The sequence below is a fragment of the Eleutherodactylus coqui genome, chromosome 8, assembly GCF_035609145.1.
Source record: "Eleutherodactylus coqui strain aEleCoq1 chromosome 8, aEleCoq1.hap1, whole genome shotgun sequence".
NCBI classification, from domain to species: domain Eukaryota; kingdom Metazoa; phylum Chordata; class Amphibia; order Anura; family Eleutherodactylidae; genus Eleutherodactylus; species Eleutherodactylus coqui.
Genome location: NC_089844.1, coordinates 32,459,359 through 32,483,345, shown reverse-complemented (window position 1 = coordinate 32,483,345; position 23,987 = coordinate 32,459,359). Strand labels below are relative to the sequence as shown.

Genomic DNA, 23,987 nt, shown 5'->3' with positions numbered 1-23,987 from the left:
CGCAGCCCGTACACAATGTAGTTGCGTATGGACTGTGGGTATATCCGCGACCATGGAGCACAATGGGCTCTATGTTGCCGATATCCGCAGTAAAATAGAACCTGCTGCGTTCTCTTTTCTGCGAGTGGATTACGCAATTCCAACCCGCTAATGTGAGCGGAATTGTGTAATCCAATGCGATTGATCTGCGTATTGCCACGGATCAGATGCATGCGGAATCCGTCATTCCTATCCGGTCATGTGAGACCGGCCTAAGGTAGATCGCTACCTTTTTATCACGTGACCGGGGACCGCTCAACGAGGCCACCCGTCACTGCTCCAGGCTCTCGGCGACCGTTGGTCGCTGGGAGCAAGGAGATTTTAAATTTCCTGGGCTCCCCGACCCCTGCGCATGTGTCCGGCTTTTTGCCGGCAATCGCATGTGCAGAATCCTGGAAGGTCCACGGAGGAAGATCGCGTCGGGATTCAAATACGCAGGCCTCCGGTAAAAAGATTCATCTCCTCTCACCGATCGCATCAGTGAGGGGAGATGAAACTTCAAATTTTTTTTTTTACTTTTACGTGATCGCCATTATTGGATAATGGCGAACACGTGACCAGGAACCGCTCACCGCGGACCCCCATTAAATCTCCATGCTCTTGGCTACGTTTTGTAGCCAGGAGCAGGGAGAATTTAAATTATCCTGGCAATCCACAGCTTTTGCGCATGCGCCCGCCATTTTGGCGACGGGCGCGTGTGCAGAAGCTGTGGTAAGGTCCGCGGATAAATCTGGGGGCCTTAGGTACGTACTTTCATCCTCCCTCACGGATATGATCCATGAGGGGAGATGAAACGTACGCTTTTTAAACTTTTAAAAACTTTTTTTTACTTTTTTTTTTTTTGACTTTTTTACACTTTTTTCTCACTTTACATGATCACTGTCATCCATTGGATGACAGTGATCATGTCCCCGGTATAATCTCTCTGCTCCTAGCTACACATGGCAGCCAGAAGCAGAGGGATTTTAAATTTCCCGGGGCTCGAGCCCGTCTGTTCACGCGCCCGATGTCAATCATCGGGCGCGCATGCGCAGACGGGGATTCGGGTCCCGGGACATCGGGACACCGCTGAGGACTGGGGGTGAGTATTTTCACCTCCCCTCATGGATCCGATCCATGAGGGGAGGTGAAACTGACTTTTTTAAAACTTTTTTTTAACTTTTTCGCGATCGCCGCTAACCATTGGATAACGGCGATCGCGGTACCGGGGACCGCTCACCGCAGTCCCCGCTGACATCTCCTGCCTCCCGGCTCCCTACAGGAGCCGGGAGCCAGGAGATTTTAAATCTCCCGCGCCGCCGGGCTTTCTGCGCATGCGGCTGACGTAATGCCGCCTGGCGCGCATGCGCAGAAGACCGGCTTCGGGCCCCGGAGCGGCAGGAGAGCGGGGAGCAGCGTGCCAGACCTCGGTGAGTAATTTCAGCTGCTCCGATGGATCCGATCCATCAGAGCAGCTGAATCTTTAACTTTTAAGTACTTTTATTTACTTTTTTTGCGATCGGCGCTATCCATTGCATAGCGCCGATCGCAATGCCGGGGGGGGGCTCCGAACAGCCCGGGATGACAGCTCCATGCTGTCAGCTACCTGCGGACACCGACAGCATGGAGCTGTCACGTCCACAGCCCGAGGGGCACTATTCTCTGCAGGAAGCATGTTTTTACGTCCTCAGAGAATAGAGCCCACTTCGGGAGGACGTAAAAACACTATGGGCTGGTCGTTAAGGGGTTAAATTCAACCTCTTGTCTTCTACGAGCTAAATACCATGGGCAAAAGGATAAAAAAAAAAATTACATAAAAATCAGAAACGTAACTGCAACATTTAAATATATTGTAAACATCTTTTTCAATAAAAAATGGAATTAAGATGGATCCATAATACGCAAATATGAAAGAACCTAACAGGTGAGTTGGAGGCCCGTCTTATAGATACTGGCTTGAATGGTCAAGTTAACTCTTTGTTTTCCACTTATTCAGATTACCTAGGCTCTGAAGGCCGCTCTGCGTCCTCTGGTGTCTTGACACTTCTACAAACCTGCTCTTCGAGCCTCACTTCGATAAAGTCCTTGCAGCGCTTAATACTATAACCAGGTGATACGACCTGGTACTTGTCAGTCTGAAAACGGAGAGACCCGTGTAAGTTCTAGTGAAATTATGTATAAGAAATAAATATCAAAGCGGTTAGTAAAGTGTAATCAAGTAGTAACACAAGACTTTTTGGAACTGAACAGTGATAATTTGGCAAATAATAAGTGACTCATATGAGATTTGTATAATGTCGTAACTACATTACCCAACAGCTTATATTATTGTAATGGCAGGTTGCATAATTGGCTTTACAATGGGTTACCACAGGAACATAATTACATTTCTACATTCTCAGTTGGCTCGGCTCTGGGTACACATACATGTAGTTATTATGTGAAATTCTGCACTATTTGTACATGATAAACATCGAGAAACCTCAATGAGCTCCCATTATTCCCATTAATAAACTGTCTGCAGAACACTAACTGACTCCATTTCACTATAATCATATATCATGTGTCTGTAGGTATGTAGTCAGGGGTAACATACCATGCTGATATCACTTCTGGCAGACCCATTTTTAATAACAAGAGCCTTATAATGCCCCTCTCATACCATTTTGATCTAAAAGGATTTTGAATCTCATTAATCTTAGGATAAACTATAAGTGGAAACATTTCCTAATACTTCCATATCCAAGGAATGTTGTCGCTCTTCCGAGAGTCAACTCATGGCTATGTCTGATATTGCAGTTCAGCCCATTCACACTCCATAATAACACACCGATATTCAGAAATCAAGAGTGCTTTGAAAATTCTGCAACTTGGACAATATATTTATGGGTTAATATATACTACTACGTGGCAGTCAGGCATGAACCATTATGTTGCTTTCAAAATCTACGGGGCTAATGGAGACAGCCGAGCACAGCAATTTCATCAGCTGCAAAGACACTGGATGGAGTAATAGGGCACATTGCTTGACCACCTGAGAAGGGAAAGCCCAGGCTATTAATGACCTGATAATAGATCAACAATATTGAAGTCCTGGAAAAGCACTTTATGTATTAACCCATTAAGGACAAAGTGCAGTAAATTTTGGTGCTTGGTCCTGGGCTTTAATCTCGGCCAATAGTAAAGATATGGTGTGGGATTAAATCTCCTCCTCCTCCTGCAATGGAGCAGCAGCAGGTTGGGTCCCCAGCTGTTAGTCAAAGCCAAGGACACAGAGGAGAAGGCAGAAGCAGTTTATAACTGCTTGTGCCTTCTCTTTTAAAGGATACATAGTGCTCAATGAGCACTATTATAGTGAAGTGCGAAAGTGGAAGTATTGGGATTCCCCTGCTAAGTCAGAGCTGCAGGGTCCTTCCAGACCCAGATTCACACCATTATGGCGTGTCAGTATAGGAGAATGTTTTCCCCTGTAACTAGGCCTCCTATGGATGCCTCAGCTGCAGTGGAAAAGAGTGATATTAAAAAAAAAAAAGGCAATATGAATGACTCCCCAGAGGTCTTATATGATGTCATGGGGGACATAGATGTTAAAAACAATAGTTACAAAATAAGTTAACAAAATTACAGAATAAAATAAAAATATATATAAAAAAGGAAAAATGACCCGCCACCGAAACTAACCAAACCGTCACCATATGCGCACTGTAATCCAAGACTATACAAATTATATATCCAAATGTCTGAAACAAAAACTATTCTTCTACTTTATTTTTGCATGAATATACTAATTTAAAAAATAAACTATAAATTAAAAAATTTTCTTAACTTTACCTCTAACAAAATTTAAAAAATGGAAAAAAAGTCAGTGAAAAAAATATAAAAAATATCCCTTTATGTCATTTGAAAAAAAGACACAGCAAAAACTTTTGGTAGCTGAGGTACAAAAAAAAGAGAGTATTAAAAACTTCACATGGGTGAAATCCCTAATAACTGTCTGGTCCTTTAAGACCAACACACCCTGGTCCTTAACGGGTTAAAACTAGATTATTGTCAGCCTCTAAGAATTTGTGAGCTGTTGGGTGGATTCAGACGACCGTATATCAACTTGGTTTTCACGCCGAGCCGATATACGTCGTCCTCATCTGCGGGGGGAGGGGGGGAGGATGGAAGAGCCAGGAGCAGGAACTGAGCTCCCGCCCCCTGCCACTATTTGCAATAGAAGGGGGCGAGACTGTCCTCCCATTGCAAATGGTGGCGAGGGGCGGGGAAGGGGCAGGAGCTCAGTTCCTGCTCCTGGCTCTTCCATCCTCCCCCCCTGCAGACATGGACACCGTATATCGGCTCGGTGTGAAAACCGAGCCGATATACGGTCGTCTGAATCCACCCGTAGAGAAAGAGGTTCATCCTGTATTGCTGAGTAAGAGAATCAGACTAACTTCAGTGAGTCCCCGACTCTTAGGTCTTGAGCCTGAATGTCTTGGACCCGTCCACTTTCTGTGGAAAGAGACAATGAGTGTAAACTTTACAAAATGAAAAACATCTAGAAGATAAATGCAGACAAAGAAGTAACTGAATTAAAAGTTAAAAAATAGTGAAATTGTTATAGTCTGTCCAAATTGGCATCATGGCTTCTGTTTATGATGGACGCCATGACACTGAGCTGGATTAACCAAAATTACAATGCGTTATAATGTGGGCAGATAGGATACATTGAGTTTGCTTGGTTCACACTTCACTTCAGTAAGCACCCAGACTTTCCATCCTGGAATCCCATCTGAAGCATAGATTTAAGTCAGACAAAGCTTTCATTTCTATCTAATCAGGTTTCCATGTACTTTGGATGACAGAATACCATACTGCGCCATTCTGTTCTCCAATATAAACAGTGACGAACAGAAATCTAGTCAACTAGAGGCCAAAGTTTGCATCTTTTTTGAAATCAGACAAGTTTTATTTTGTAAAGAAACAGAAATGGAAAATCCCAACACCACACCCCCGAATCCCACCCCAGCCCTCCCCTGTGCAACCTACCAGCTTTCCCAATAAGTACAACCTATATATATTGCACAGGACTATATAGGAGTCCAATATGCATTGTTAATTATATGTTTTGTAATAAAGTCCTCACAATACTCAAAAATAGGTGCCTGCATCATTCCATTATACCAAAAATAAGACTCTTGTTCTCACAAGTTGGTGATTGCTAGTTTTATGATTGCTAGTTTTACGATAGGGACCTTTTACACGGGATGATTGTTTGGCGCTTCAGCACCCAACAGTCGTCCCAGCGATATCACTCTTGTGCTTCCACACAGGAGCAAGGTTTGCTTAGTGAATGGAGGCGGAGCGGGAAGGACACCACTTCCGGCTGCCCACCTCCACTCACAGTAAACAGGCAGTTGTTCATAGATGACCAATTGCCCGTTTACATGGGCCAATCATTGCTTGATTTTCATGCCTATGGAAACTGAACACATTTTTCATTGTTAGTCGTTTAGTTGCTGCCAACATTTACATTGAACAATTTTGTTCAGATTCCGTGATCCAGCAAGAATCTGAATGTATCGTTGCGTGTAAAAGGCCCCTTACCTTCAATCTTCAAAATTTGCAACTTTGGTCTCTGTTTCACAAAACACTGTGGTTCCATCCAGGATTCTGTCTGAAAGCCATTTTCGAGGGTTCAGATGTAACCAAGGGATGGAAAGCTGGATGCAAACCGAAACATAGTATGCCTCCAGCCTTTTCCATCAGTATGATAGCAAGACTAACGCTACGCCATTCTTGCGGACCAAAGTGAAGGAAGCCCCTGATGAAGTGCCCAAGCACAGATGCAAACATTGTCTAATTTAACAAAAAACAAACATCTACATATCTATAAAAGGACTGAACAAAGACGAAACAACCAACAACAAAAAAGACTCAATCAGTGAAATTAAGAAGCAAACTAATGGACATACTTGGCATGAGAAGACGATTTAACAGACATCAGATCTCTTCCAAGGTCTCTTAATATAGTAAATGTGGGAGGAGAGGTCCTTTAGAGAAAGAACATTGTAGATTCATCCCAGCAGCATTTTTAAAGACATGATATGGATTTCTCCAGGAATTGAATATTTCTGTCAAGATGTTTTTTAATAATATAGTTATAGTGTATATGTGCCCTAACAAAAAGGTGAATAACATCTTTTCTACTTCCATTTGGCATTTTCGTTCCATTTTTGGTGAAATCATAGCAAATTATAGACATGCTAGAGGCCGTTAGCGGGGCGCCGGCCATGCCCGGAGACCGTGTGGCGGGACGCCGGCCATGCCCGGAGACCGTGTGGCGGGACGCCGGCCATGCCCGGAGACCGTGTGGCGGGACGCCGGCCATGCCCGGAGACCGTGTGGCGGGACGCCGGCCATGCCCGGAGACCGTGTGGCGGGACGCCGGCCATGCCCGGAGACCGTGTGGCGGGACGCCGGCCATGCCCGGAGACCGTGTGGCGGGACGCCGGCCATGCCCGGAGACCGTGTGGCGGGACGCCGGCCATGCCCGGAGACCGTGTGGCGGGACGCCGGCCATGCCCGGAGACCGTGTGGCGGGACGCCGGCCATGCCCGGAGACCGTGTGGCGGGACGCCGGCCATGCCCGGAGACCGTGTGGCGGGACGCCGGCCATGCCCGGAGACCGTGTGGCGGGACGCCGGCCATGCCCGGAGACCGTGTGGCGGGACGCCGGCCATGCCCGGAGACCGTGTGGCGGGACGCCGGCCATGCCCGGAGACCGTGTGGCGGGACGCCGGCCATGCCCGGAGACCGTGTGGCGGGACGCCGGCCATGCCCGGAGACCGTGTGGCGGGACGCCGGCCATGCCCGGAGACCGTGTGGCGGGACGCCGGCCATGCCCGGAGACCGTGTGGCGGGACGCCGGCCATGCCCGGAGACCGTGTGGCGGGACGCCGGCCATGCCCGGAGACCGTGTGGCGGGACGCCGGCCATGCCCGGAGACCGTGTGGCGGGACGCCGGCCATGCCCGGAGACCGTGTGGCGGGACGCCGGCCATGCCCGGAGACCGTGTGGCGGGACGCCGGCCATGCCCGGAGACCGTGTGGCGGGACGCCGGCCATGCCCGGAGACCGTGTGGCGGGACGCCGGCCATGCCCGGAGACCGTGTGGCGGGACGCCGGCCATGCCCGGAGACCGTGTGGCGGGACGCCGGCCATGCCCGGAGACCGTGTGGCGGGACGCCGGCCATGCCCGGAGACCGTGTGGCGGGACGCCGGCCATGCCCGGAGACCGTGTGGCGGGACGCCGGCCATGCCCGGAGACCGTGTGGCGGGACGCCGGCCATGCCCGGAGACCGTGTGGCGGGACGCCGGCCATGCCCGGAGACCGTGTGGCGGGACGCCGGCCATGCCCGGAGACCGTGTGGCGGGACGCCGGCCATGCCCGGAGACCGTGTGGCGGGACGCCGGCCATGCCCGGAGACCGTGTGGCGGGACGCCGGCCATGCCCGGAGACCGTGTGGCGGGACGCCGGCCATGCCCGGAGACCGTGTGGCGGGACGCCGGCCATGCCCGGAGACCGTTGGCGGGACGCCGGCCATGCCCGGAGACCGTTGGCGGGACGCCGGCCATGCCCGGAGACCGTTGGCGGGACGCCGGCCATGCCCGGAGACCGTTGGCGGGACGCCGGCCATGCCCGGAGACCGTTGGCGGGACGCCGGCCATGCCCGGAGACCGTTGGCGGGACGCCGGCCATGCCCGGAGACCGTTGGCGGGACTCCGGACATGCCCGGAGACCGTTGGCGGGACACCGGCCATGCCCGGAGACCGTTGGCGGGACACCGGCCATGCCCGGAGACCGTTAGCGGGACACCGGCCATGCCCAGAGACCGTTAGCGGGACACCGGCCATGCCCAGAGACCGTTAGCGGGACACCGGCCATGCCCGGAGACCGTTAGCTGGACACCGGCCATGTCTAGAGACCGTTAGCTGACAACGGCCATGTCTAGAGACCGTTAGCTGACAACGGCCATGTCTAGAGACCGTTAGCTGACAACGGCCATGTCTAGAGACCGTTAGCTGACAACGGCCATGTCTAGAGACCGTTAGCTGACAACGGCCATGTCTAGAGACCGTTAGCTGACAACGGCCATGTCTAGAGACCGTTAGCTGACAACAGCCATGTTTGCAGAGGTGTGGAGTCCTGTATTTACATAAGGAGGTATTTGATGAAATGATATATGTATACTTTCTGGTATAGTGAACCTCCCCAAAGCCTTTAGATGACCCTATGATTGTCATTGATGTACCTAAATTATCCTAAACTTTAATCACGAAAAATAGCAGCAGCCCTAATCCAAAATTTAATTCAGGATAAAGAATCGGCAAATTAGGTCAGACTATTGTGTAATAATAAAGGATTTACCATCTAATATGGGACAAAGAATAACATGTGGCTATCGAGAAATTACTGCTATAAGGATACACTCAGTTTTAATATAAGAAGACGATTGCTAATGTTAGGTAAAGCCTCAGCGTGTAAGACGAGAAAATGTCATGTGTCTGTCAATAGCAACATTATTTTGTGATGTCAGTCTTCTTATACACAGTACATATGTAATTGGGGAGAAATAGAACAGGCAACAAAGTACAAATACACAAGAGATAGTGGGAAATAAGGGACCTAATGTGATGCAAACAATTACAACATCAGGGTCACAGCTTGTATACTCCAGCAATGAAACAGAATAATATGCAATGTTTAAGGTAATGGCTCATTTAGACACAACGATTCGCTCAAAAGCCGTCTTTTGAGCGATAATCGTTGTGTCTAAACGTGTGGCCATCGCACACTTTCGTGCACTATTTGCTCATCACTAACTTTTAGCAAGCTAAAAATCAACGATGAGCTTTATCAACATCATGCGGAGCTGTCAGCGGGATACCGCTGATCGTATGATAGTCAGAACATAGCAGAAGTATGCTGAAGACAGCGCTTCAGCCATCCTCTGCATACCCTGCTCGGAGTGTTTAGCAGGATACCAGCTGAGCACTTGGAGAACACAGCAGCTGTATACAGAAGACAGAGCTTCAGCTGTCTTCTATATACAGTGGGAGCCTTCATTTACATACTTATAAGCTCTTAAGTAGCTAATTAACTACTTAGGATCTTATGCAAAGTGAATGCTCAAAACTGTACCCCAAACTGCCGTTTGAGCGAATTTTGAGTGATCATCTTGCCGTGTAAATGCACACGATTATCGCTCAAAAGACGGTTATCGTTATGGCGATAATCGTTGTGTCTAAATGGGCCTTAAGAGTATGGAAAGACATCCATTGACTAGAGAACTCTCCCATGGACGGCAATTCCCAAAGGTGTGTTGAGCAGCAAATAAAAGTTATTAGAAGGCATCTCATTGGTAGCACCTCTGTAGCTCTTCAATGGAGCCTAGGAATACCAAGATTTCACAATCCACGTTCAAATGTTAAACCCCTATATGAAGTTCTCACTGTGGTCTGTCTCTGCTCGCTTCCTTTGGAGACGTTACATTTCTAGCACCTGAGTTTTCATAATTGAAAGAAAATCCTGCATCGGTGGCCATGATGGGAGGCTTTCAGTTATACCTACATAGGAAATAAGATATATAGTAAAAGTACACCTATGACTTACAAACAGATGTGATTGTTACTATTATATTCCAGTAAAGATGAGAATCGTCTTTTTTACAGAAAATGCTGTTTTTCATTGCATAGCAACAACATATTTCAAGATTTACACATGAGGTAACCTTGACCGTATACACGGAGATTCTACAAACCTTAATGGGGTATTTCCACCACGCCAGGGTTTACAGAGAGAGCCGAGCGCTTACTGCAGTGTTTCCATAGCTCCCATTGAAGTTAATGAGAGCTATACAGTTTCCGTAACTTTCCACGTTACAGAAACAGCCTTGCGCAATGTGCTATGCCGTCTCCTTCACTGGTTAGGGCAGAGCTTCCAGATTTTATCATCTTTGGCATGAAAAACTGAGATGGGAACACCCCTTTAAGATACAAATGTAGCCTTAGGTGTAATATTGTGATCATAATGACAGCATGTATAAAACAAACAGTATTAATGCATGCTACAGGGATTGCATTGCCTGTAATTACACCAGAATTTAAGTAGTAGTTTGAAACCAGTAATCCTAATGCTAAAATAGACCTTTTCTTTAAAGAAGGTGTCCCACTCCAGACAGTGGTGTGTAGGTGATGCCATAAAATAGAAACATTTTCTATTTTTTTAATCTGCTTTTATTTTCTGATTTTAGAATTTTTTTCTGTTGTCTGCACATGATTATGGGGGCGGACAACTTTCCTGAGCTAGATTTAACAGATTCAGAAGATATGCTTTACGGCAGCCTCATGGACCATTCAATGGACAAAAGATGACCCATTGACTTGTATGGAAGTCTGTTCTAGGCATGCTCTGTGACCTGTGCAGGGGTCAGTTTGCAGGGAGGGGAGTAGACAGTCACAGCTAATCTCATATTCTTGGGATTCCGTGTTATCTATATATACGCGTTTACCTTCCATTATAATTCTACCTGTGATGTTAGTGAGATCACTGCTGCAAAGCTTTCTCTACAGAACAGAAAGTATCACCCTATTGTTAAGGCCCATTTACACAGAGTGATGATTGCTCAAAAATCGCTAAAAAGCGATAGTTTGAGTGATAATAGTTGCGTCTAAACACGTGGCTATCGTGCACTGCTAGCTGATCGATAAATTCAGGCCAACCTAAAAATCGTTGTGTGGTCTTATCAGGAGTTCTCCGCGGGGAGTGCTGATAGCATTGTTTCCCGTTGGAGAACAAGGGAACTAAGAGCAGATAAGAGATCTCCGGCTATTAACTGCATTCAGCTAAAGGCTTTATTTACACGCTGAACAGCCATTAAGTAACTACTTAATAGTTTATGCAAAATGATCGCTCAAAGCTGTCACTCAAACTGTCATTTGAGCGATCATCGCTCCGTGTAAATGGGCCTGTCTTATATTAATTTTTGCCCCAAAAGAGGCACAGTGTCTTATATTCAGGTTTAGGGGGGGGGGGGGGGGCTTATACTTGGTCCACAGCATCCTGCTACCCCACAATGGTCTCTGGTGGTGATGCAGTGTCCTCCGTGCTGACATATCACTTTCTTTCTGGTGACAGGGCTTTAAATACCCCGCCTCCAGCAAAGCAAGTGCTATGATTGGATTGAGCGTCAGCTAATCACAATTGGAGCTTGATGAGCCAATCACAGCCATTCAGTGATATCAGTCACTGAATAGCTGTGAATGATCGAGCACTGGCTGTGATTGGCTGGCGCTTGATCCAATTATAGTGTTCGCTTTGCTGGAGGCGGGGTATTTAGAGCCTCGTCACCAGAAAAACGGATATGTCAGCGCAACAGTGGTATCTTCCCTGGGAATAGCTGCACAACTGTCACATGTCTCTGCTAATCTAGATTTCTGTAGTATGAAACACCCTCATGTCACTGCTTCTATGCTTGCACAACCAGACTCTGGGCTCCCTTGTGGGTATCTCTATCATGCCTGGTGTTGGAAGCTCAGCCACAAACTACTGTAGCACCAGCATGTCACACTACTACACTCCAACAATGAAGGCAGAAACGGGACCTCCAATTTATAGGACTCCCAAGTGACACGAGGTACATAATTGCATCCCAATGTTGCTCAACACATTGGTGTTCCTTCTTTCCAGACCACGACCACTAGGCCAGGGCCCCCCACGGCCATGACCTCCCTCGACCATGACCACTAGGCCATGACTTCCCACGATAATGACCACTTCATAAAAATAGTTTTAGTCACTCATAAATAACAATTGTCTTCTGTGAAAAATTCACAGAGAAAAAGAATCATAAAAAAAAAAAAAAAAAAAATTCTATTAGTGGATGTATACTCCTGCATATTGTTGATGTGAACCTCGAGAACTTTTGTTAGACTTCGGCATCATCCCCAACGTATTCTATAAGGTCTCATGGACACAAGCATGAGCACTTGGGCACTTCATTTAGTGCACAAAGTGGACCTATAGTGCGGACCGTATTGTGGTCATCTGGTTCTGAGTGAAGTTCTGTTTGACAGATGGAATCTCTCTCTAGCAGCACTGAGTCAGCACCTCCAGGTGGGCATATATTGTGTGCTGCATTTTATTTTATCACTTTTTATTTTCTTTTAAAACACAAGAGTATGCATGTCTCCATATGAATGCAGTAATATCCCATTTGGAATTCATATAATCTCCAACACACTTGTGTGCAGAAGTCCTTAATGTTAGCACACTACAGACCTCTGTATACTGCAGTCTCCCTAGGAGATACAAAATTTAGATAACTTTTGGCAGACTGCTGACGAAAAAGGGTGAAGATTAAGGCCAACTACACACGAGCGATCCGGATTCGAAATGCGTGTTTTCTCAGTGGAACCCGGCTGTAACCCCGACCGACGAATAAAATATTCATTTAATTTAGGTGATATTCAAAGAGTATCGTAGCCTTATCGATCAGGTATGTCTAATTAAATATAGACCATGCATGAGAGAAGAATGAGAAAGCACTGATGTCTCTAACAATTCTTCTGTTTTATTGTTGCAATGCAAGGTTTTATAGTATAACAACCCTCACACAACCCCCACACGGCTAAACAAGTCAATAGTCTACATACAGCATGTGTGATACTTCTGTCTTAGTAAAACATCACAAAGGTTGTTATGACAAAGCTGCACGCTCAGCATCTAGGGAGCCCATTAGTAAAATAAAACTACAATACGTGTCTTTTGTACACATACACCTTGCTATACACACGACACTATTGTATAAAATATAATTCAATACAGTCACAATATAATTCAATACTTGCACAGGGTCTGAAGCTTTTAACGCTTTGAGTACAGCCGGGTTATAACAGTATAATAAGGAATTGTAGTAAAAGCAAAACGAAATAAGAACCCTACAGCCAACATCCTTTAGAAACCTGATACGTTGTACTAGGAATACCGAGCTGTTTATTATATCCAATGCCCTTTGTGCTATGATATACTGTATTCCTGATGTTAAATGAGCAGATTACACTTCGTGCATTAGAAGTGTGGGAACTACTAACCTCAGATGTAGCTCTGGGCACATTGTATTCTCTCGGACTGTGAGGTTTCTGCCTGGTTGTGAGGATTTCAAAAAGCACTTCAGTAGTTTGGGTTTACATGATCTCCATAGGAACAATAAGTCCTCACTAGACTGGTCACATTGTCACACATGGCATTTCACACAGACTGATACTAACCTCTTCTGTGCCAAAGGTGTGGCAAAGGAAATAAACTAGTGCAGTGAACAGACCTTAAATCAGAACTTAACAGAACTTATACGTTAGATGGTTGTAGAGAAAACAATCAGCAGCAGAATTCTGCAAAGAGTACTAAGAAACAGGCAAACTTTGAATAGAAGAGTTTGCAGCTACATTCCTGCTATATGTACAGCGCACATACATTTGAGGTTCTTAGCACACATTTGGATTGACTTGTGCGATTTTGGATTAAGCCTCCTCTCCAGCCTTTGATCCTCCTCTGTAGAGGGCTCATTTGGTGAATTCTGATCACATCTGGTTGATTTGATCAGAATCTATATTGATGAGCGTTGTGAACGGCATGCAGTACCCAGCTATACTGGAATATGAGAAACCTGCTGAGTCCAAACAAAGGAACATTTTGAATTAAACACAATTACAAAAATATAATTGGGAGCAGAGCCAGCAGGGGTGCGGTTTAAAATGGTTGTGCCAAGATGTAAAGTTATCCCCCATCCACAGGGACTCCCACCGCTCCCAAGAACAAGGGTCCCAAACGTGCCTGTATGGATGGAGTGGAGGACGCCCGGCTCAGTTCATTCCAAAGGCAGTGCTGAAGATTGCCAAGCACTTGTATTCTGTAATTTCCGGTGTGCCCATTGAACTGAATGGAGTGGCCACTAATCAAAAAAAAAAAAAAAAAAGTTATCCCCTATCCTGTGGGTGGAGAACTTCATATCTTGACACAACGCTTAACTGAGCAATGCAGAAATGAGTCGATTAGTAAATTACTATAGTCTATAGAACTTACTTCAGAAGCATTTACCGTTTCCCTGAAAATAAGACATAACACGATTTTCCAGAATTTGAGGATACAAAATGATTTTTCAGGCTTTTTGAGGATGCTTGAAATATAAGCCCTACTCCAAAATTAAGCCCTGCTAAGTTAATTTAAAAAAATTCAATTTAAATAGTGTCCAGGCAGCTACACATGTAAAAAAGTTAAACCTTTTTGAACAAAAATTAATATAAGACACTGTCTTATTTCCAGGGAAACACTTTACTAGAAGCTGTAAAGTGGCCAGCCCCTTCACAGGGAACCTATCAGATTCCCCCCCCCCCCCCCCCACTTTAAATATTGTTGGTCGATTATTGAAATTATACTAGATTATATAGGATCAGATTAAAAAAAAAATAATTGTGACTCCTGTTTCCATTAAAATGAATAGGAGTAAAAATCAGCTTTCCCAAGTTGAGCTCTTTGAACAACAGTGGAGGTATAGGCAGCCCGGTGGTCGGTACTTCTGCCTTGCAGTTATGGGGTCCTAGGTTCAAATCCACTGCAAGGCAACAGTGCTCAGCCTACACACCTGCCCTTCCTGTCCAAAACAGAGAGCCAAGATTTTGGGATGATCTGATCCAATTTAATTGCCTGGCCGACCACAACCGTAATTATAAGCCTCCCAGCATGCTGCTATTGAACCTGCTAACCACTTTAGAAACATTGATATTGCTGGTGTATGTTTTAGCACAAGAACTAAGGCCCAATGTTCACGGGTGGGTTTGATTTGTGGAATCCGCACAGGTCACCTGCACGGAAGATCCGCAATTCAAAGTGCCCATAGGGAAGCATTGGCATCTGTAACTGAATTTAAGCATGCAGATTTGATTTTACAGACCGTTTGCATAAAACAAAATCGCAGTGTGCTCCATTTTAGTGCAGATTCCGGGCTTAATAGAAGTTAATGCGTGCGAACGATGCACAGTGCATCCGCAAATACAATTGTGGATTTGAAGGTTAAAATCAATTTGGGGGGTGGGGAAAAGGTTAGGGGGGGGGGGGGGGGAGGGGGGTTAGGGGTTGCGGATGATCCGCAGTGCATCTGCGTGGAAAAACAATAACATCCGCGATCTCCCGTAAATGGTATTTGCAAGTCTTCTGCTGCGGAAATCCACATGCGGAATCTGATCCACCCGTGGACATGAAGCCTTACTTTTATTCTAGCTGTGCATGAATCGCCACTCCGGAGTAATCTGAGCAGTGCAGAAGGGCCCCTAAATCTCTCCTCTAGCCATGCCAAGTCCTGGTTGGTTAACATCTCCATTAGCTTGATGGCAGCCCTGAAATCGCACAGGACTTTGCAGCTCCATTGCACTGTTCAAGGTGGACAGGATTTAAGCATGTCAGGAGCTCAGAGCAATGTCAGTCAACCAGGACAAGGCAATAGAGATAGAGATGTAAAAGGATAAATCTGGTGGCAGATTCCTTTGCAATTTGTAAGCACGTCCCTTTATCATATGGGCAATGATGAATATAAGTACCCAGAGAAGTCCTGAATCATATAAGACCCGATATATCACTGGAGGCAAGATGACCGGACTCAGGCTCACGTATTTTGGCCATGTAGTGCGAGCAGAGTCGCTAGAAAAATCAATAGTGCGTGGACAGATCAGTGGCAAAAGAAGACCAAAGGACACAATAGGCTGTCATGGCAACGAATTGTCATACTATGATCGCAGTTACTATTGACCATGGCATCTGAAAGGTTAAATGCCCAGAATCCCATGTTAGTTACTGCCAGAATACCACTGGGATTGCAGGGGTACAGCCGATCCTGTGTGATCACCACATTCAACAAAGGGGCAAGACTTTGGTAAGAAGCGAGTGTGACCTAAATGTGACATAGTGCGCCAAACCAAACCATTCCACCAAAAGTTTGGTCCAATTTTTGTCATAAACTATGCAACATAGGCATATTAAAAAGGAAAAAAAAAAGCTAACCTAGACTATCTGTAGGGATCCAACATTTAACATTCAGCAAAGTCACTGATAAACTTGGCATATTAACTCCTTCATGACAGGGCCTATTTTGAGCTTAAGGACGCAACAATTTTTGGCGAATTTTCTTCTCCGTTTATCAAGAGTCATAACTTTTTTATTTTTCCGTCGACGCGGCCGTATGAGGGCTTGTTTTTTGCGTGGCGAACTGTAGTTTTTATCGGTACCATTTTTGGGTACATAGACTATATTGTAAAACTTTTTTTTTTTTTTTTTTAGCTGGGAGAGAAAACGCATCAATTCTGCCATAGGATTTTTTTTTTACAGCGTTAATTATGCAGCATAAATGAGACATTCCATTTTTTCTGCGGACCGGTACAGTTACGATACCAAAATTCTTACATTTTTTTTAGGTTTTCTCACTTTTCTGTAATAAAAACCCTTTTTTTTGGAAATCTTTTTTCTATTCTAAATTGCTGCATTCAAAGTCCTGTAACTTTATTTTTCCATGGACGGAGCTCTCTGAGGGCTTATTTTTTGCGAGACGAGCTGTAGTTTTTACTGGTACCATTTTGGGGTACATGCGGCTTTTTTGATCACTTTTATTGCGTTTTTAGTGAGGCAAAATGCCAAAAATTAGCATTTTGCCTCAGTTTAGCGTTTTTTTCCGTGCACAGTCAAAAGCATGTGCAACTTATTGTACGCGTCGTTACAGATGCGACAATACCAAATATGTGGGGTTTTATTTTTTTTTACCTTTTTTTATGCTAATCTGAGAAAAAGCATAAAAAGTTTTTTTTACTTTACATTTTTTTTCTTCTTTTTTTTTTTTACACTATTTGTGTCCCTCTGAGGGACTTTAACCACTGCCCTGATGATCGCTGTCATAAGGCATGGCAGAGCTACTGCTCTGCCATGCCTTATCGCTTATACAGCGATCATAGGCAATACAGGACACCAGTGTCTGCCGTCCTGTTGCTATGGTGACAGGCCGGGCTCTCGCGATGACATCGCGAGTTCCAGCCGGAGACACAGAGAAAGTCTGCTCCCTCTGTGAACTCATTCCCTGCTGCGATCTACTTAGATCGCGGCAGGGAAGGGGTTAACAGCGGGGGGCGCATCTCCGATGCCCCCCCACTGTTGCAGCGGGACGCCGGCTGTGACTGACAGCCGGCCCCCGCTGCGGGATCATATGTGATCCCGCGCTATCTCCAGGACGTAAGTTTACGTCCTGTCGCGGGAAGTACCAGGCTGCCAAGACGTAAACTTACGCCCTGCAGCGGGAAGGGGTTAAAAGACTGCCTCGTCTACATTTGTACTGTGTAACTTTTAGACTAAGTATTAACCCTTCAGTGCCCGGCCTACTTTGCACCTTAATGACCAAGCAGTTTTTTTCATTGACGTGTTGAAAGTGCCATAACTTTTAACATTTTTTCATCGACAGCTATACCACCGCTTTTTTTTTTGCGTGACAAGTTGTTTTTTTTTTATGGCACCATTTTAGGCTACAGATGACTTTTTGATAACCTTTTATTCGATAACCTTTTAGTCTGCTTTTTGGGAAGGAGTTGTAAAAAACAGCAGTACTAAAATATATATTTTTATGGTGTTCGCTGTACAGCATAAAATGACATTTTCCCTTCATATTGCAGATCAATACAATTACAGCGATACCAAAATCTAGGTAGTTTAAAGTCTTTTTACTACTTTTACACAATAGACACTTTTTCTAGAAATAAAAATTTACTTAGCATCGTTTCCATCCCAATAGCAGTTTAGGTATTTGTGATGGAACCCCAATAGGTGAAGAACAGTGTGTGACTGTTCCCATAGTCTACAGTACACCTCCCGTCCCATCAGAAACTCATAATACTGCTCTTAGGGTTTACACAGCAGCACTGCTTAATCAGATGAGTTACTGCACCAGAAGCTCCAAGAAATTAACCCTTTCCAATTCACTGTGTGACATCTTAAGACGTTCTGATTGAAGGCTGTACAGCTCCAATGTTGGAAGACGCCCGGCAGGGTATTCTTATTGCACATTACTGGCTGCTCTGTTGTCGGGGGCCTCTCCAGCATGTCCCATACCGCAGTACTGGCTCTAGCCAGCAGATGGTGCCATTGTATAATGGCAGAAAGAGAAAACCCCCTAGGAAACCCTGAATTCAAAATTGGATTGCAAAGGGTGCTGATTGCAATCACAACAATGGTAGAAGACATTCAGGTATTCGCCATCACACAAACTGAGGTGATCGATTCTCAATTAGTGGAGATCCTGCAGGTCTACTTTAACCCTTAACATGCTGTAATAAATGCGTTGTTTAGAAAAACTGGAGCTCAGAATTTGTTAAAAAGTACAAAGATTGAAAAGGTTTATTGGTGATAACAAAAACCATGAATACAATATACAGTCCACATATTTAAAGCAACGCTGCGACAAGGCATATGTACATAAATACAAAGAATTAAATAGAGATTTTAAAACAGCAGTTTGTCTTCAGGATAAATACAATAATTATAAGTATACGTTATTTTCTGTTAGCCATAGGGATTATTTCTCCATTGTAGACGTCTAGGCCATGTCATGGCAAATATACACATACATACACACAGGATAAAGGTCACATCATGGTAACTCTATTTTAGGAAGAATCTTGAGGAAAATGGTTCTGGTTGTTTTTTTGTGTTTTTTTTGTTTAATTATTTTATGCAACTGCTGAGTATGGGGTGGGTTTTAAAAATAACTTCACGCTGTTCTTTCTGCTGGAAACCTATGACCAAATTGAGAACTGGATGTTTCTTGTCAATCAGTGCTTACAGTATCGGTAGACCGGAAGACAATCCTTTAACCACAGGAACACGTATCCATCCACATCTAGGAGCAACAGCATAACGCAGGGTTCTAAGAGAAGAAGCTCCAGAATTGCCCTTTTTAAAATAGGGAATGCAAAGTATCCATAAAGGCCGCTTTCATCCGATTGTATTTTTAATCCATATTTGGTTTGTGCTTTGAAGACTATAAATACAGAGCTAATGAAAATCTATTAGTCCATTTATATGGGCGTATTTTTCTCAGCTGCGTTTAACAACGCAGCATGCATGACTTGTGTCAGTTTATCTTATTTTTAATAAAATACACCCATTTTAGCCTATGGAAAGGGGTTCAAATATGGATTTGTTCTTCAGTATTTGCATTCATTGCTATTACTTTCTACTGTTTGCTTTTATCCTTTCCAGGCTAACTGGTGAATGACCAAATAACAGGGCTCTTACCAGCCTAGAACTAACAGACCAAGGTTATGCCCAACTAACAGACCAAGGTTATGCCCAACTAACAGACCAAGGTTATGCCCAACTAACAGACCAAGGTTATGCCCAACTAACAGACCAAGGTTATGCCCAACTAACAGACCAAGGTTATGCCCAACTAACAGACCAAGGTTATGCCCAACTAACAGACCAAGGTTATGCCCAACTAACAGACCAAGGTTATGCCCAACAAACAGACCAAGGTTATGCCCAACTAACAGACCAAGGTTATGCCCAACTAACAGACCAAGGTTATGCCCAACTAACAGACCAAGGTTATGCCCAACTAACAGACCAAGGTTATGCCCAACTAACAGACCAAGGTTATGCCCAACAAACAGACCAAGGTTATGCCCAACTAACAGACCAAGGTTATGCCCAACTAACAGACCAAGGTTATGCCCAACTAACAGACCAAGGTTATGCCCAACTAACAGACCAAGGTTATGCCCAACTAACAGACCAAGGTTATGCCCAACTAACAGACCAAGGTTATGCCCAACTAACAGACCAAGGTTATGCCCAACTAACAGACCAAGGTTATGCCCAACTAACAGACCAAGGTTATGCCCAACTAACAGACCAAGGTTATGCCCAACTAACAGACCAAGGTTATGCCCAACTAACAGACCAAGGTTATGCCCAACTAACGGAGCAAATGTTCTAGTTTGTGTGTTGCAGTAACATATCAGCTGACGCGTTTCAGCCATTCAGGCTCAGCTAATGGTTATCTGCAAGAAAAAGCCAAGTAGAAATATTCTGCAACTTATTAGACTTAGCATATTGCCATGGGGAATTTTCAGCATTAAATGGTACAACATGACTACTTATGAACAGCGCACATAAGAGGATAAACAGTCTACGAATATATATCATGTTGTCTTACATACAGTTAGCGCTAGCTTTGTCTTCATGGCCCAAACCATTCATTCACAAACCATTCTCAAAATTGTAAGCCATACATTAGCCACATGTAGGGCAATCCTTTAATAAATATCTTTTAAACAGATTTTTTATCTGCAATGGACAGAAAACAGATATCAGGGGCTTCATATTAAGGAAAATCATTATTTTTAGTGCAATTTTCTCTTCTTGAAGCATGAAAAAAAGCAAAACCGCACATAAAATAAAGTTAGAGGACTGCTGATCAAAGGATTGGGGATCCATACATGAACCATGGTCGCACAGGAAGGCTGACTAAGGCAAATATTGATTGCAAAGTACTATTTTTCAGAAGCAACAACCACCTGACAATGCATGAAATGCTGTATAATAAAGTTCTAAAGGAACACAAAACTGTTCAAAATGTGTCCGTATTGCTCTTAACAACCAATCGGATTCTTGCTTTAGTTTTTTTTTGTTCCAAGTAAGACGTGATTAGTTGCAATGAGCAACACCGACAAGGTCAGATTTTTTTTACATATGTATAATACATACATCCATATAGGTTTTGTTCTTTATCTCATCATAACCCATTACAGGACGGTAATCCCCAGAGACTAATCAGTCCTCACTGAAGCCATCTAGCTGAAGCCACAGGTTATCCAGGTAGCTACACAGCAACTAACACAAACTATATAATGCATGCATTGGCTTACAGGCAATATTGCAAGAATTGACCATGTGCTGGTACGAGAATACTTCAGTAGAATGTCCGATGTAGAGTATCCATGAGCATGGCACACGACTTGGCCACATTTATACAAACTGTCACAAGTGGAGGGTTTCTGATCAATATTGCACAGAACGAATTTTGCACCAGATTACAAAATGGTTCACCTTGTTCTACAGATAACTACACCTGGATACGTTTATTATATAGAAATCCCCCATTCCCGTCGTGCCATCCCATTGTAAAGCACAGAGCTCCATTCTGATATATAAATATTCCTTTTTTATATAGAACCATCCTCCCTTATTATTAAATTAGTAAGTTTGTGCTATTTCGTTAGAAAATCCACATCTCATCTGAAGGTCCATACATTCAGTAGGACATCATCATGCTAGCTTTCTGATAAGGTAACAGCCAATTGAACCAGCGGGTTTCAATTGTGGGGGGGGAGTTTGCTTGGAAGTTATAAATGACTGAAGGTACCATTACACGAGAGAACTGTTTGGCGCATAAGTGTCCAACAGTTGTCCCAACGATGATCGCTCCTGTGTTTTCACATAGAAATGTGAAGGCTTGGAAGAAGACAGAACAATTATGGAAAAAAAAAACAACCAAAAAACATTTTTTTATTCCAAAGCCATTTTTTCCAGAAAAATTGTAAAAAGGGTGTAGAATATGTTGTTTTCCACTGATAAATATATCTATGACATGGTATTCAACCTATATAACTTTAAAAAAAATGGCTTTGGAAAAAAATAAAAAAAATAAAAAAAAATAAAAAAAACCTTGTTCCCCTGGTTTTCAGTCCCCCTCCCCCCAAGCTTTCCCTTCTCTACTTTCACACAGGAGCAATAGTCATTCAGTAAACGGTGGTGGAACACACCGGAGGTCTTTCGGCTGCTTGTCTCCGTTCAATATAAACAGGCAGTTGGTCACGGATTGAAGACCACCCTTTACACTGGGCGAGAAGCCGTTCGCTAGTCACTTTGTTTCAGCGAGCTGAACTGAGTCGACTAGCGAGTCTTGAGCGTTTTCTCGCTCATTGCCTTGGTGGCTGTGTGTATATGGGCTCAATATCGCGGCTTCTAGCCATTATACGGGCATTGACTGCCCCAGTGTAAAGGACCCAAGTCATCTTTACCTAGATAATGCGGAGCATTAAGGTGCATTAAAATGGACTAATAATTAGACTCTTATGACTACAGCCAAATACTAAGCTGAGATTACATGACAACTAAAGTGCTCAACCAGTAAGCTTCCGGGTCCGTAGAATTATTTAAAAGAACATTTTCTATATCACTTGGCAAGGAATTGCCTGGATTGTAGGAACATTTTATAATCCGATTCTTGTGCTACTTTCCCTTATAAATCTTAATATACCGGCGTAAATATTTTACATTCATTACATATAATTTCTATAGTCTGTTGGAATATCCAATACTATATACACTTCCCCGTATTGATTATTAACACTTTACGTAACGTGTCTAGTAGAGATAAGAGAGCATGCTCGGTAAGGGCAGTTACTCGAGAGAGAGCGCCGCTATTTTTGAGTAACTGCTTGGTGAAAATTCGGGGTGGGGGGTGGGAGAGAGAGAGATCTTCCCCCCACCCCGATCTTCTCCGACGAGCATGCAGTTACTCGAAGATAGAGGTGCTCTCTCTCTTGAGTAACTGCCCTTACCGAGCAAGCTCGCTTATCTCTAGTGTCTAGGTTTACTTCCTCCTACACTATACGGTGGCGTTAGTCCTCTACACACGCCTATGTACGATGTTCAACTCTCTGTTAGCTCAGCTTTGGCGCAAAAAACATTGGCAAAAAAGAAAGCCATCCGCTTTAGGGACATCACACGTTTCAAGTTCAAAACTGGTTTATACAGAACAGGCCATGACCAACATTTTTTTTGCATTTCCAAAGAAGCCAACAGCAACCACCATTTTGCCAAGTCAGCATAGACTTTCACTTCTTAGGCCTTTCAAACACATTCTGAATCCTTCTAATGAACCTCCCATTTAATCATTCCTCTCCTCTCCTACACAACATGCTCAAACCTTCAACTCTTTGTATATAAAACTTGCTATAATGCCTTCCTTCCATGGTGGATGTTTTACCGACATAGTCCTCCTCAGTCCCCCGCCTAATCTTCTTTTAAACTACCCATTTTTGGAGACGATGTGCAAACAGGAGCAAGTCCACCAACAACAGCAGGAAGACTCTGGTTCCTCCGTAACCCTCCCAGGAGGCTACTGTTTGTGGCGACAAACACGGCAGAGTCTTGTCGTTTAAGCCCATTGTTTAATGCTGGCCCTTGTGTTTGGTCGGATGTGCTTGATTGACTCACCACCCTTGCAATCCCTAAACGTTTCAATCGCTCTACCAAGCTCATCTTCATTTGCCCTAAATCTGTTTGACTCCTTGCGGACTTTAAACCATACATTTCTTGAAGAAAGCTCTCGACTGGCCTCGAAACTGCCAGGAAGCTTTCAGAGGGATTGGCTCGAGGTTCAAAAGTCAGAGGAGATGGACATGGAGAACGGGAAGGAGAATTTGGTGGAGTGGAGGGAAGAAGCAGATCTTGTGGACGTGACGGTTTCTCTTGAACAAGGGGGCTGTTGACTTTAGCAGATATCCCTTGTTCTTTCAGTAATTTGGCCAAATTACTGGTATTATTCGTGGAGGGATCAGATGCTTTTCCAAAATATTCTCCAAGGCTCAAACGACAAGAAACGGAAGGGGAACTCCCAGATGTGCTGGTTGAACAAGAGCTTCCACTTCCAAAGGATGATGGGGTGTACTTAGAACTGATAAAAAACAAAACAAGTAATGAAACTTTTGTCCATAATAAATAAGAGAGTGCTATCCAAGGATATTTTCTTATCCTCTATCCACAGAAAGGGGGATGAGTAACTGATTGGTTTGGGGTCCCAGTGGTTGAACCGCTAGCATCACAAAAAT

The 23,987-nt window shown here is 44.4% G+C and overlaps 2 protein-coding genes across 8 annotated transcripts in view; both read right to left on the bottom strand.

The window, feature by feature from the left end:
• Nucleotides 1-5,665, bottom strand: part of FLACC1 (flagellum associated containing coiled-coil domains 1) — a 53,863-nt gene extending 48,198 nt beyond the window's left edge. The window contains exons 1-3 of the mRNA XM_066577785.1: nucleotides 5,608-5,665; nucleotides 4,451-4,512; nucleotides 2,020-2,153 (exon numbers count right to left, since the gene is read on the bottom strand). Coding sequence (XP_066433882.1) covers nucleotides 2,020-2,153; nucleotides 4,451-4,512; nucleotides 5,608-5,665 — 254 coding nt within the window. The remainder of the gene's footprint in view (nucleotides 1-2,019; nucleotides 2,154-4,450; nucleotides 4,513-5,607) is intronic.
• A 12,792-nt stretch (nucleotides 5,666-18,457) lies between these two features.
• Nucleotides 18,458-23,987, bottom strand: part of TRAK2 (trafficking kinesin protein 2) — a 48,210-nt gene continuing 42,680 nt past the window's right edge. For all 7 annotated transcript variants that reach the window (XM_066575432.1, XM_066575435.1, XM_066575436.1 and 4 more), the window contains one exon: nucleotides 18,458-23,833. In XM_066575432.1, the coding sequence (XP_066431529.1) occupies nucleotides 23,170-23,833 (664 nt within the window). In that variant the 3' untranslated portion in view covers nucleotides 18,458-23,169. The remainder of the gene's footprint in view (nucleotides 23,834-23,987) is intronic.